The sequence below is a fragment of the Rhineura floridana genome, chromosome 4, assembly GCF_030035675.1.
Source record: "Rhineura floridana isolate rRhiFlo1 chromosome 4, rRhiFlo1.hap2, whole genome shotgun sequence".
Classification (NCBI taxonomy): domain Eukaryota; kingdom Metazoa; phylum Chordata; class Lepidosauria; order Squamata; family Rhineuridae; genus Rhineura; species Rhineura floridana.
Window position 1 is genome coordinate 2,615,359 of NC_084483.1, and position 15,038 is coordinate 2,630,396.

At 42.3% G+C, this 15,038-nt stretch overlaps 1 protein-coding gene across 2 annotated transcripts in view; it reads left to right on the plus strand.

Moving 5' to 3' along the window:
- SPRED2 (sprouty related EVH1 domain containing 2) overlaps positions 1-15,038 on the plus strand; it is an 88,272-nt gene that overhangs the window by 33,945 nt on the left and 39,289 nt on the right. Inside the window, exon 2 of one of the 2 annotated variants that reach the window (XM_061622231.1) lies at positions 7,379-7,527. The exons of the other annotated variant lie outside the window; for it this stretch is intronic. Coding sequence (XP_061478215.1) covers positions 7,382-7,527 — 146 coding nt within the window. The 5' untranslated portion in view covers positions 7,379-7,381. The remainder of the gene's footprint in view (positions 1-7,378; positions 7,528-15,038) is intronic. 2 annotated transcript variants of the gene reach the window in all.

The window sequence follows — 15,038 nt, forward strand, 5'->3', positions numbered from 1 at the left end:
CAGAAAGCGCCCCCCTCGCCAGTCAGGCAGGTTTCATGACTGGGTACGCCTCTGCTGAAAGTCATAGGGACTTTTTGGAGGCTCTTACTGACTGGATTATGACCAAATTCTGCAAATATTTTAAAGTGAAAGGAGAATTTTGTAAGTTTTTTCTGCAAAATGAAATTTCAGCGGTGATTACACAAATGCACACGATACTGAAGCAATAATAACAAGCAGTTATACCAACAGTGATCCCTGGCCTGGATCCAAAGAGCTGCCTCTGCATGGGGGAAGCGTTGGGCGAGTGTCTCTCAAACAGCAGCTCGAAACCCACATCCAAGCAAATCACTTTTGGACTGAAGGAACTTTCAGAAGCAGTTTGTGCTGCATCATGAGTATCGGTTTGATTTTGTTTGTTTGTTTAAGGACCCCACTATCCACAAGGTCACCCAGTTTTTTGGGTCCTACCTACTGCCAGGATAAGGATCAGATAAGTTCTAGAAAATTTCATTTAAAAGACAGGGATATACTCTGATCCTAAAATGTTTCACCTTCAAACGAATCCCATTTGATTTCAAAGGAATTTACAGATATGTGGGTTTAGATTAGGGGCACTGATGTATGCCATAGGATCCAATTTAAGTCAATTGCTAGCTGTAGTTATGCTTGGGTATCTTAAATTCTTAGTGCCAGTTAAATAGACTTGGGTTTGGGATGGATTTACATCAGTGGGAGCACTGATACACTTGAGGAACATAGTGAAATTTGATGCTGCAAATCTGTTCAGAAGCCTTGGGATTCTGCACAAGTAGTTACTAGTTTAGGTCACATAATCTGTACATTGAAGCATTCAATTGTGCATGTGGAGTTGACCATAAAATCTTTCATTTACCTTCTTGCATGTGGATTTTTTTGCCTATATGGTTCAGATTTTGCATTCAATCAGCGGAAACTGCTTTAATTGCCAAATCTATCAAATTATAGTCAATCTGTTTTCGAGTAAAGGTCAAAGTTTCATTTTTTGCTTTTTTCTGGGGAAAAAATATCTTGACCATATTTTAGTTGTCTGCCTTGACTGTCAGATAAGGAAAAATAGTGTGTCTGTTGGGTTAGGCCAACTTAACCCCTATTTTTAGATGTTAAGTTGTTGAATGGCCTCTGCAGAACAATTATAGGAGTAAAGAATCAAAGTTTATTTTCCCAATATACTGTGTGAATCACTGAATCAAATCATGTTGTTTCTTTTTAATCTGATAAGGGTAGAAAATCCAAATATTACTCTGTTGTTAGAATCCATGCCAAATTTACCTCCTGAAAGGTGCTACCTAACCTTCCCTTGTCAACCTAGAGGAGGAAGCAGAGTGTGCTTCCAGGGCACTGGGAAAGGGAAGAGCTGGCCCACCACTCATTACTATTCCCATCTGGCTAGCTTTTTTGGGGGGGGGTCTTAATCATATTTTCCACATGTATTAGCTGATACGACTGATGCTTCAAGCTGATACTAGAGGTAGCACTTTATGGAATCTGCCCTCGCAATTCTATCTGCAAAAGAGCCTTTTTTCTTGATAAGAAGGAGATATTTGTAATAGGGTCACCGGCTTTTCTCGGGCTAATCAGCCTCCCACATACCCACAGTGACTGAGAGTTTCTACTTCCATTCCTAAAATCATCTTGGTAGAATGATGACCTCTAAGTATTGTTCCATGTTGTATGGCATTTATCATCTGAGGTATTTTTAGAATACTATTTTTAGGTTTCTCTTTCATATATCTGACTTCTCAATTTGCCTGAAACTTATGCATTTTTGAAAGACTATTAAAAGTGAACTTGCTCTTAGACCTGGCTTAAAACTGGATACTTAGCTTTTTACATTTGCAGAGGACTTTCATCCAATTTGACTCACGTCCCCCAGAAAACGCTAATTTTCTGCATATTTATATACCTGATTTGTTTCAAGAGTCAGTTTCTTTACTTAGGAAAAGCTAGGAAGAGTAGGAATTGGCTCTTGAAACAAGATAATTTATGGATCTGAAGCATTCTAATGTACTGGATTTGGGATACTTGAAATTGTATACAAACGTTTCGGTTGCAGCTGTTTAAATTTAGTTACAGAGCAGTCCAACAGGGGAAGCCGGTGGAGGAGGAGCCAGCAGGAAGGTCCGCAGCATCCAGTTGCCATTCTGGGCCTCTGGGCTGGCTGAACACTGACTCAGCTCGGAGCCATGTGCAGGGATCAGAAAGTAAAAGCTGGCTCTCACAAATACCCCTACTAGGAAGTAAGCACTCTCCATAGTCTTGCATAGTAATTATTTTCTTAGACTAACCTTTTTCCCAGCCTAACTTTGGCCGGGATTGGGACCTGAAGGAGCAGTCTGAACACAAGTTGGATGTCACCCAAGTCCCTCCCCATGGCTCCTCCTCTGCCCCCCCCGGAATGTCCCTTTTTCAGGCCTTACGCTGGTTTACACCAGCTTCCTTCTGCCAGGCTGGGCTTCCCTGGCAGCCCCCTGACTGACCGGGGATGAGGGGCTTCTGTCGGTGGAGCCAGGACCATGATGGCTCAGCCGGGGGTCTGCCATATCCACCTCCCCTCAGCCCGGCGTAAATAGCAGATGGTTTGCCCCCTTAATTTATTACAGAGATTTCTATATCACTCCTCGTTAGAAATTTCTGGGACAGATTGTTGTATCTTTGGTTAGTGAAGTACTAAGAGAAACAGAGCAATCCATCCAGTCACACACCCCAGCATCTGGAATATCCACTGCCTGGGTCCCTCCACACCACCAAAAAAACCACCAGTCCTTGGGTGAAAAGATCTCACTTGGCAGACTAATGCATCTACATCCATGGGACGTCCACTGCTTTGCATCCAGTATAGCTGAGTCCATGCTCAGGTGTACATCTGGATGTAACACTATGGCCAGGTCCAACACTGTAGGTCAGGAACAGGGAACCTGTGCCCTTCCAGATGTTGTTGGACTCCAGCTCCCATCAGCCCCAGCATGACCAGTAGGCAGGAATAAGTTGTAGTCCAACAACATCTGGAGGGCCACAGGTCCCTCATCTCTGTTGTAGGTTATTGGATGGTCATTATAGCTGAAGCAGGAAGGACTGAAGGGCTCATCTACTTAGTTCTATTGGAGAAGGACGGTTTTCTTATTTATTTATTTATTTATCTTATTATTTGCTTTATATCCCTCCATTTCTCCGTGCAGGAGCCCAGGGTGGCAAACAAAAGCACTAAAAACACTTTAAAACATAAAAACAGACTTTAAAATACATTAAAACAAAACATCTTTTAAAACATTTTTTAAAAAGCTCTCAAGACATCTTTAAAAAAAATTTAAAAACATATTAAAAAGCAATTCCAACATAAACGCAGACTGGGATAAGGTCTCAGCTTAAAAGGCTTGTTGAAAGAGGAAGGTCTTCAATAGGCACTGAAAAGATAACAGTGATGGCGCCTGTCTAATATTTAAGGAGAGGGAATTCCACAGGGTAGGTGCCGCCACACTAAAGGTCCATTTGCTACGTTGTGCAGAACGGACCTCCTGATAAGATGGTATATGCAGGAGGCCCTCACCTGCAGAGCGCAGTGATCGACTGGGTATATAAGGGGTAAGACGCTCTTTCAGGTATCCTGCTCCCAAGCTGTATAGGGCTTTGTACACCAAGACTAGAACTTTGAACTTGGCCTGGTTGCAAGTGGGCAGCCAGAGCAATTCTTTCAGCAGCGGGGTGACATGTTGGCGATACCCTGCCCCAGTGAGCAGTTTTGCTTCTGCATTTTGCACCAGTTGCAGCTTCTGGACCAACCTCAAGGGCAGCCCCACATAGAGTGCAGTAATCCAGCCTGGAGGTTACCAGTGTGTGGACAACAGTGGTCAGGCTATCCCGGTCCACAAACAGCCACAGCTGTCTTACCAGCCGAAGCTTGTAAAAGGCACTCCTAGCCCCTGAGGTCACCTGGGCCTCTAGCGACAAAGATGGATCTAGGAGCACCCCCAAACTATGGACCTGCTCTTTCAGAGGGAGTACGACCCCATCCAAAGCAGGCAACTGACCAATTATCTGAACTCGGGAACCACCAACCCACAGCGCCTCCGTCTTGCTAGGATTCAGACTCAGTTTATTGGCCCTCATCCAGCCCACCACCGAGTCCAGGCAGCGTTCCAGGGCTTGCACAGCCTCTCCCGATTCAGATGTTACAGAGAAATAGAGCTGGGCATCAACAGTGTACTGCTGACACCACACCCCAAATCTTCTGATGACCACTCCCAAGGGCTTCATATAGATGTTAAACAGCACAGGGGACAAGATGGTACCCTGCAGCACCCCACAGCACAACTGCCAGGGGGCCAAAAGACAATCACCCAATGCTGTTCTCTGAAAATGACCTTGGAGTTAGGATCGAAACCACTCTAAAATAGTGCCTCTGATACCCATCCCACCAAATTGGCCCAGAAGGATACAATGGTCAATGGTATCAAAAGCCACTGAAAGATCAAGAAAGAGTAACACACTCTGCCTGTCCTTCTCCTGATAAAGGTCATCCATCAGGGCAACCAAGGCCGATTCAGTCCCATAACAAGGCCTGAACCCAGACTGGGATAGGTCAAGATAATCTGTTTCATCCAAGAGTACTTGCAATTGCTGCGCCACAACCCTCTCAATCACCTTCCCTAAGACGGGGGTATTTGTGACTGGTTGGTAATTGTTGCAGACCAATGGGTCTAGGGTTGGGATTTTTCAGGAGAGGTCAGATCACTGCCTCTTTGAGGGCGGCTGGAAGCACTTCCTTCTGCATGCATTGACCACTCCCAGGATCCACTTGGTCAACCCCCCTCGGCAAGCTTTAATAAGCCAAGAAGTGCAAGGGTTGAGAGGTCACGTTGCTGGCCACATCATTGCAAGCACCTTGCCTACGTCATCAGGCTGCATCAACTGAAACCGTTCCCAAGAAGTTGCAGCAGATGTTGCACTGGACACCCCAGTGGGGACTACAGCAGATGTGGATGAGGCATCAAGACTGCTACAGAGGCGAGCAACTTTACCCTCAAAGTGCCTTGCAAACAATTCACAGTGGGCTTCCGAAGGATCTAAAACTCCATTTCCTGGAGTTCCTGAGGTTTTCTTCTCTCCACCACCCGGCCAGTGAGACTCTGGGCACTGTAGCTCTGTTGGCAAGTGACCTTGAAATGTGGAGGTAGCTGTGTTTTCTACTCGGTGGTGTCTTTGTGTAGCTTAGCCTCTCTGGCTATGCCAAGATGTGCTTCCTGCGAGTAGCCAGAACATCATGAGGAAAGTGGCAGAGATCAACCCACTGGTGCCATAGCCTGAAGCCTGTCCACTATCCCTAGCAAAATCCAGGTGTTGCAGTTCAATCAGCCAGGCAAAGAATGATGTAGAAATGGTTGTTTTCCATGTTTGGCAAAAGGGTGTAAAGAATTTCTTACAGCAATTCCTTTCTTGATTTTAATAGGAGTCTTTGGATGAGATAGGAAAAACCTTGGAAGCTGTGTATAATTTAAAGGGCCTAACTGTGGCATTTTAAATGGTAGATGTGAACAGTTGGGGTTGTCTTAATAAACCAGAGACTGTGTTTAAAAAAAATAGGTCAGACTAATGAACATGCTTCTGACAAGGCAGCAGTGGTTGGGGATTTAGTAAATGAGTGAAGGTAATTGTTCACCCCTTTTTAAATACGTAGTTTGGCTTTTTAAAAAAGAATTGATTCAAAGATCTGATAGTACTCAAGAGGACACTCTTGCTCAGCCTGAGACTGAAAGTAACCAGCCATTTGGTTTTAGTTAAAATAGATACTCTTGTGGAACTTCAGGATTGTTAGTCTTGGAAAGAAGAAGCTCCATGCTTGCACAATACTTGTCATTTCCTTCTAAGGAACGTAACTTGTAAAGGTGAAAACAATTCCTATGAAATGCTCTCAAAATGTTTGTTTAGCTAGAAATGAAAGATACTAAGCAGATGCCTATTTAAAACACTTAGGGCGCAATCCAACTCGCATTTACTGTACACCAGGCTGAGGAGAGTTGTATGCAGAGCCTCGCCAGCTGGGGCCCAGCTCAGTCGGGCTACGCTGGTGTCCCTCAGCTTAGCTCAGCCAGTTTCAGCCAGGACCAGTATAAGGGAAGCCGGCATAAGTCCCCCGAAAGGGGCATGCTTGGGTCATGTTTTGGTGACCTGCGTTCTTTAGCAGCAATTCTTGTCCCAGTCTCAGTGTCCAGCCTGGGGGACAGTTCTATGAAATAAAAAAACAACACATGGAAGTTTAAAAAAAAAGTTGATGAAAGGAACAGGGCAATTAATGCAAAGAAAGGAATACATTCCCAACAGGTGTGGCTTTCCTGAGGTCTGGTCCAAATGCTGTAGCTAGTGCAGAATGCAGCGGCTAGGTTGCTGATGGGGGCAGATGGCCAACAGCTCTGCTAAAATGTTTACACTGGCTGCCTATATCCTACTGGGCCAACTTCAAGTCTCTTGTCATGATAAACAAAGCCCTGAACAACTTGAGTCCAGGATACCTTAAGGACCGCCTGACCCCATATATCTATGCTCAACCACAGAGATCATCTGGAGGAGCACTGCCAGTCGTCCCCCGTGTCAGGAGCCTGGCCTCAACTAGAAGTTTGTTTATTTTATTCATTAGATTTATAAGTTGGGCATTTAGTGTTGCCAGTCACGTGCTGTAGAACATTCTTCAGCAGGCATCCTCGCTTTTGACTTTCAGGTGTCTCTTGAAGACTTTCTTATGTTGACAAGCCTGTCTATGCGGCTGTTTAAACTTTCTTGGTTAGCCAATGATTTTAATGATTATTTTGTATTGTTTTAGTGATGTTTCACATTGTGTTGCTGTACATCTCTGTGATACTGCAATAAATAAATTGTGGTATATAAATAGTATTATAAATAAGTAAAATAAACACACACAGACCACAGCCCCTGTACAGACAGCTATTACTGTTTGTAACATAATTTGGTACCCAGTTTAGAATGAGGACTAGGGCTCACACCTGAGAAACAGTCTACCACACAATTCTAACTCATCAGTCATCCAAAGATTGTAAAACAAGCCAGACAGTTGTGCTATAAACTGGAAGTAGGAATAAACAGCATGGTATTCAATGCTAGTCCTACTCAGAGTAGACCTATTGAAGTTAATAAACATGACTAACTTGGATTCATTAATTTAATTGCGTCTACTCTGACTTGGACTTCACTGAATACAACTCAAAGAATTTAGCATATGGAAGAAAGTCTAGAAACTTTCTATCCATTTTACATAATGGAGAGACAAGTTTCAGGGGGAATCTGTGAATCCATGATAAAAAACTCAAATACAAATGCAAACTTGTCTTTGCCTTTTCTCTTTTTACAGCGGATGATACACGGTCACAGGAAACCTATAAATGCCCATAGAAACTCTCTCTCCATACATGATGTCCGAAAAGAGACAGACTCACTTCCTCATTCAGACATGACAACGAAAAAGCATATACATATGAGAGAGAGAGAACTATTTAGAAGGTATGAGAGATTCTAATACAGCCATTTCCCCTCCTGCTTTAGGGAAGGAAGAAGACTCAAGAAGGCATGAGAAAAATAAAGCCCCCCCCATGCTTGAAGAAAATATGACAAAAGATCAAGAGGAGTAGGCAGAGAGAGATGGACTCTACTCCCCCTCTCTTGCACACACATCTCTATACTCCTACCTTTTGCTCAGTTTGAAATTTTAAGATCGTGAAGCGGGTAACCATAGTTTCCCAGTTCGGATGAAAGATGAAACTGTGGTTAATTAAAGAGACTTCCTGCACATTGTGAAGGGAGAAAAATGTTTGAGCTTAATCTCTCCTTAAATGAGGATATGATCCAAACACGGCCATTGTCTATATTACATGCAAGACAACATCTTTTGGCTATTTTGATGTGTTTAGAGGAGCTATGGGAAGTTTTACCAACAATGATTGTTAAGCTGTTTTTGGTTCACATCCCTTGCACTATAAAGGCTCACTTGATAGGGGATTGAATGAGATAGTAGCTGTAATGATCTGAATGTTTGGTTCTCAGTAACTGTCAGCAAGAAGGGTAGAGGTTTTGAGATCTCTGCAAATATAAATAACAAAGACACAGCATTGTTCGGTGATGTCTTTATTACAGTATGTCATCTTTAGTATGTGGAATCATAGCATTCGCTAGCCCATGCAGATATCTAAAATATTTCAAATGCCAGTTTGACTTAATGTAGATGGACCAGCTGTGATTTTATGGGATATTCACATTTCCCACACTTTTGCTAAGCAAACTCTTGCTGCCACCAACATTAATTTTGTGTCATTCTGGAGCAAAGTTTCCTTGCAAAATTCTCTGCAACGGGCAGGTAGGTTATCAGCTCTACCTTTGTATATGCGACTCTATCCTATAAACAAAATTCCTTCTCAAAGGACCATTCGGGCATAATTCATCCAGGGTTAGCAGTGTGGGAACAAGCCCAAGGACGCTTGGGTTTGCAAGCTGCCCTCCTTTCCTCGTATGCCACAATGCTTTGCTCCAATACCTTTGGCTGGCATGGTGCCATACATTAAGTACATGGGTGTCCCAGATTCAGATCCTTGCTCTGTCATCGAGTTTTTTGGTAAGTCCTTCTGCATTGTCTTTTGTGGCATAAGCATGATGGTAAAATGTGGTAGAATTACATTGTAGGGCCACACTGATAACTTGAGATGGGGGGGGGGGAGAGAGATTTCTCACTGTTTTTCCCCCTGTTGGTAGATAATGTTGTAAAGAGTCTTTGGGTTGAGTGACAACTATTTGCAGTACTGAAGGCAGCCGATACCAAAATAAGGAAGTTCATAGCTTGAAATATGACTGGATAGTATCTATCCCTACTATATTTTATTTATTCGACTTATTAGTCGCTTATCTGGCTGAATTGTCAGCCACTCCATGCTGGTGTGGCGGCTCATGGTGTGTTTGTGTTTTTGTTCCTTTGGCCTATTTGGATTCCTGTGGTGGTGGTTTTCATTTTCTTTTGGTCTGCCTCTTTCCAAACAGAGGCAACTTCCAGACTGTGGATCTTTTGTGGGTGGTATTCAATCGTACGCTGGCAAATTCAGGTTGTGCAATTAAAGAGATTTGGTGCTCTTGTGCAACAGTCCTGTTTCCAAAAAGACTTGACTTTTTCAGTTAGGAAACACTGAAAGTGTGCGGTAACAATTACTTGACACAATATGGTATAACCTCCCCACCCCTAGAATTTGGGATGAATGTTCAACCAACAGCCGCTGTCGTATAACTTCCCTGCAAACATTGTGCAAACAAATCAGGATGAATGTTCAGTAAACAGGTTGTCTGGAAATGACCAGAGTAAGTATGAAAAACTCAGCTTTTGTTTTCAAGTGCACCCCCTGCTTACTTCAGGATGATAGACAGGCATGTTATGGGATGTTTAATCTCTCTTAGGGAAGTAAGCTTTCAAATAAACATCAGACACCTTTCCATTTCTGGTGTATTGAATGATACCAGTTTTTTTTCCCCAAATACCTTGCTGTTTGTGTGTGTGTGTGTCAAAGTGTGCTCTTGAAACTGTTTCAAAGGTATTTCATAATTTCCCTTTTCCCCTCCTTGTGAAATCCAAGTTGAATTAAAAGCAATTAGAGCTTCAAAGCCAGCTATATTTAAAAATAGTAACATTTTTGGGTGCATCTTTCTTCAACAGAATCCTTTGCTCTTGGAAATGGCAGCCTGGATCTCTCCCAGTCTTCTTCTGTATTGTTTGATAACTTAGTTGTGACTAAAGCCTTTCAAATACTCTTATTTAAATAAATGCTTTTTTTTTTTTTTTTAAAGAAGAGGAGTGCTCTGTGCACCTTTTGATCTGACTTGCTTGTCGTTTTCATCAACACCTGTCATCTTCTTCATCAGTGACTTCTACCATGTTCTGTGCTCTAGAGGTTGCACACTTAATACAGAATTAGATCAAAATTAGTTGTGTTGCATAGCTCTGTTTACATAAGCATGCAGCAATATCTGCCTTGTTTCAGTCTTTAGATCTACCCTAACAATTTTTAATGACAATTTTAGCTGCGCACACTTCCCTACATACTCCGTACATGTCCCTGCAAGTGATTCCAATGGCTGGTCCAGACATGTGGAACTTGGGGGTCCATATGCTTTTGTTGCCTCAGATTGTATGTAGTCTCCCATTCTCTTCCCCATCTTATTTCACATTAACAGGAAGTATTTGCTAATATCCAATTTGAACTTGCTATAGGGCAGCTTGAGCTCAGGTTTGCTGGCACTGTCGTTCATCACCTACTCTTGGGGCACAATTACCCATTCCTGAGGGACACATAGGATTCTTAATCCTCTTTTTACCGTGTAAGGGAAATGCAGGAGGGCACTTGTACAGGAGAATTAGGGGGTGAGAGGGAGTTTTTAATTCTCCCACAGTTGCCCACATCCATTCCTGCCAGGCTCTCACAAGTCAAGAACATACTTGATGTTGGGGAGGGGGGAGTAAAGGGGAATCAACAGGTGCAGAAGGGATTAAACGGCCCCTTCTTTCACATGCCAGTTTTCCAGTGCAAATGACCCCTCCACCCCCCATGAAGGCCTTGCATTAGCCAAGATAATAGCCTGGTTCAGATAGATTATGAGCATTGGGGTAGAACACTCCTCCCCAGCGTAGAGCAGGAGAAATGCAAGGTGAGAAGCACTTTACCCCGACTCTCCTTTCCAGCTTCATGACATGGTTTATGAAGCCCCGAGCCATCAGCCAAGTAGGGCCAATACGCAGTTCTACCGTGGGCGGCACCAGACCACAAACAAGGGGAAGAGGATAACAAACTATAATGGAGAGTTGCAAAAGCTGTATTTATGTGAATGACATTGTGATAAAATTATTTCAGTGTGTTTTTCAGATGCCCTTTTTATCGGGGGAAACAATTTTTAATGGACTCATAAGCCACAATGCAAGGCTCTTGCTAGCATCTCAAAGAGAAGGCGGAAATTCCATTGGCAGTTGGACAATCGGTGACTGAAATAAGTAAACTCCTATAAAATCTGGGTGTGACATTTAAAAACTCTGGATCTTGGTCCACCCACTTGAAAGCTGCTGCCCTAACAGCTAATGTAACGGCTAGTGCTATGCAGTTGGTAGGCTAGTGATGCCCCCTCCTTGAGCCCCTGTATGGGCACATTCAGATATTGCAGCCCTAGAGTCAGACCAGCATAAATTCCTGACAAGACCCCTAGGTGTCCCCAGTTCTATGCCTAAGGCTGTTGAACATAGAGAGGCATCCTATTGCTCAATAAAAACTTTAGCCCTGAAAGCAATTTATTATAGACATTAAGTAACAGGCTCCCTCCCTTGTCTTAACGGACTGTGAGGAAATGGCATCAGAATCATGCACTCCTAAAACTGGTCAGACTATTTCTGACTTGCGCTTCCCAGTGGGCTCTCTGATTGCAAGGGGCTGTTGTGGTGCTCATTTCGAAGTCACAAGGTGCTTAACCAATGTTGACTTCCAGGCTCCTTCCATACTAGTGTCTAATTGCTGCTCAAACACCCTATACAAAATCTTGTCTCACCTCCCCAGGGAAACTGCCCCCATATCTGGCCTTCATTTGCCCTTATGGCTTTAAGGGGCTTTTAACTAAATGAAGGCTGATGGAGGTTAAGGGACGTTATAAAGGACAATGCAGTATGACCAGATATTGCCCTGCTTGATGTCATAAGGTAGAGGACTTGGCTCACTTTCTTTATAATGTCCATTATATTCAGATTTAAGAACTCAATAGCTTGATCCTCTTGTTGCAGATATTACAAATAATACTCTTTTAAATAAAATTGCATTCTTATTGGCAGGAATAGATTTTTATGTGACTTATTGGGCTGCAACTATGTTCAACTAGCTAACATCTCAGAAGTGTTGTGGACCACCAAGCACGTGCTTGCTGTGGTTGGTCACAGGTTCTTGCAGGTGTGGTCTGTTCTACCAGAATTGCACTGATGCATTGCACAAAGGCAGTGTAGCACAAAGGCAGAGTAGCACCTGCACCTTACATCCATTACTTTCAGTCCCTACGTAAAAAGCATGTGCTGTAGGTTTTAATTTCCTCACGTTAGAAATAGTGCTTTCTGGGAGTTCAGGACAATATCAGGGTGGCCAGTGTGTCTGTTTAATTCTTCCGCTATTGGTTATTTAGCTACTCTAAGAGCAGGATATTCTTTTTAAAAACCTGAGAACAAGAGTGGAGTGGAGGCATCTTTGGTCAGTTTTTGATGTAATTCAGTGTGGGAATGGGGATGCTGAAAGATGAGGAACTACGCAACTGGCCTGTAAAATGCAGAATAGTCCTTTGATGACTCATCTAGTACAATGCAGTATATTTGTCAAGGAGACTGAATCATGCATGGGGGGGGGAGTCACTTTTCTAATAACCAGCTGGTACTCGAATCAGCACGGCAATCCATTTTATTGTATGGTTTATGGTGGCAATAATTGTAAAAATGGTGCATACTGGGATGTAAAATGTAGAGGAAATGGCATCTGCTGGCAGGTATGTGTGTTCCTCTTTTAGACTCTGTGCGTGTCAGTGCTCATGTCGCTGGATTTTTTTTTCTTTCTTTCCCAGGTTCTAGTCTCTCTTTTGAAACAAATCTGTAAATCCTGCAGATGCCTGATGTGGAAAGAAGGCACATTTTAATCACTTAGATGATGCATTGATGAGGATAACTTGTGCTTGTGTGACCCTTTATGACTGAAATGTGTGTGTGGGGAGAGAGAGAGAGAGAGAGAGAGAGAGAGAGAGAGAGAGAGAGAGAAAGGAAGGCTACCTGTTCATGAGCAGAGTAAGAGGGCACAAAGGGAATCAGGTTTTGAACAGTAAAATGTGTCATTGGGGAATGTAGCTCTTAATCTCTGTTAGCTGGCAGGTGACTAACATTCTTTGAACGATGAGTGTATCTATCGTCATTGATTGGAGTTGTGATAAATTAGGCTTTACCCAACAATATATACTGTAATAATAGGAGTGGTGGTGGTGGGTTTTTTTTTACCCTGGAGAAGATTTTTATTGTTCCATTTAAGCGCATTTTAAATTGACAATTTGTTTTATACGTCACAAAATGGTCTATTGCTATTTTTGTCTGCATTTGCTTTATGCAGCATTAAAAAATACCATAGATGAAAAAAGACAAACTCTTATACTCGTGGGGAACATTTATGGAAGTATGTGGTAACACTTATATTTTGCTAATGGCCTAACAGCTAGACTTTCTGGGCCAGTAATCAAGCTGTTATATTTACAGCTATGCCTGTGAAGCATACCAAAGCATAGTGTTCTGCCAGTTTTGCTGATAGATGTGCTTAGTACCACATAGTAAGCCATCAGTTCGTAGCCTCTCAAACCTTCAGAGCCCCACCTTGGCTTTAAGCAGGCTTTACCAGCAAAAGCTCATCTCATATTGGGGCCCAATTCTGAAATGATTTTTCCATGCATCATCATTTTTTAATTCCATCTTTAGTTTGATAATGACACTCCTCATTTACTTCTCTTCTTCCTTTCATGGTCGTATTGGTGATGAATCTTGCCAAAAGACAAAAGTGAATTTTGGTGAAAATGTTACTGAATAAATGCTTCCCTCCCCCCTTTGATATTGCATTTTGCAAGGAACAGCGATTTCTTTCACCATAGAAAGCATTAATCAACTATAATTGTAGCACATGTGACCATACTGACTACAGATACACTTTCCAGGTGTCTTGTCTCAGAGTTCAGTTTTAGAAAAAGTGGAGAAAACAGTAGTGGTCTAACTCTTGCAAGACATCTTGATTTTTTTATGACGTATGTAAAATATCTCATTTCCACAGATTATGTAAGTTGTGGGGGGGGGTTAGTAACAAATAATGGTCCAAGGAGACTCTAGCAAAATCTACAATGGGGTGAGCTATTTTAGTAGTATAATTTAAGCTCACTGCATTAAAACAAATAGGAAAGACCTTGCAGGCTGATGATCGTGTGTCTTCTGGCAGTTGTTTATAGCCACAGATGCAATTTTCACAGAATTGTCATTCTTTCACTTACGCCTTTCCTTGTTAACCCTCTCAAGTTGACATTTATTTATTTTGTTAAAACAATTATGACCCACACTTCTGTGCTAAAAACACCGCTCTGGCCACTTTACAGCATTTGAAGTCAACAATTTTATAAAATGCCAATTGTATAAAAACGAAAGAAATAAGGCCAGCAGTTAAAAACCAAAGCATTGCAGCAAAAGCCTGTTGGAATAAAACAAAGTCTTCCACTGACAAAAAATAGCAAGGGAGGCTCTGTCTCTGTATGTGCGTGTGTCTGTCTGTGAGTGTGTTTTCAAAATACATTGAATGCCCAATAGCTACCGTTCTCTGGGCATTGTACATGAAAACAGTAAAACAAGGGAAAAAATCACAAAAAAGCAATGTGCACTATAAAAGCAACAATAAACAATTATATAAAAGGAGATAAAAATCACAAGCAGCAGCTAAGTGCAATTTCAAAATACCTGAAAATAAGAACACATTAAAAAATAGAGGTGCGGAGAATTAAAAACAAAATAAAAACATTATGAAAAGCTACAAAGATTATGAAAAGGTTTTTACGTGGCACAAAAACATATTAAATTAGATGCCAGATGGGCGTCTCTTCAGAAGACATTCCATAGGCCAGGAGCCACTACTGTGCAGGCTGTTGTCTTGTAGCTGCCCACCATGGCAGAAGCACTCCAAAGGGCAACCTTGGGGCCAGGTAGGTATGGAAAGAGCTGCTCCTGGGGGTAGGGGTAGAGGAACGAAAGGGGAGGATGAAATTTCGTGGGTTTGTTTACATTGTCTTCAGTGCTGCTTTCAATCTCTCTCTCTCCACCCACCTCCCTCGCTTCATTTTTTAATTTTAAAGAACGCGGTTTATGACCCATAAGGCAAAGACCATAAAGAGACACAAAGGGAAAAAAGATAAGAGAAATAAATGTTCAATGTAAATCTGTATTGTTGTTGGCA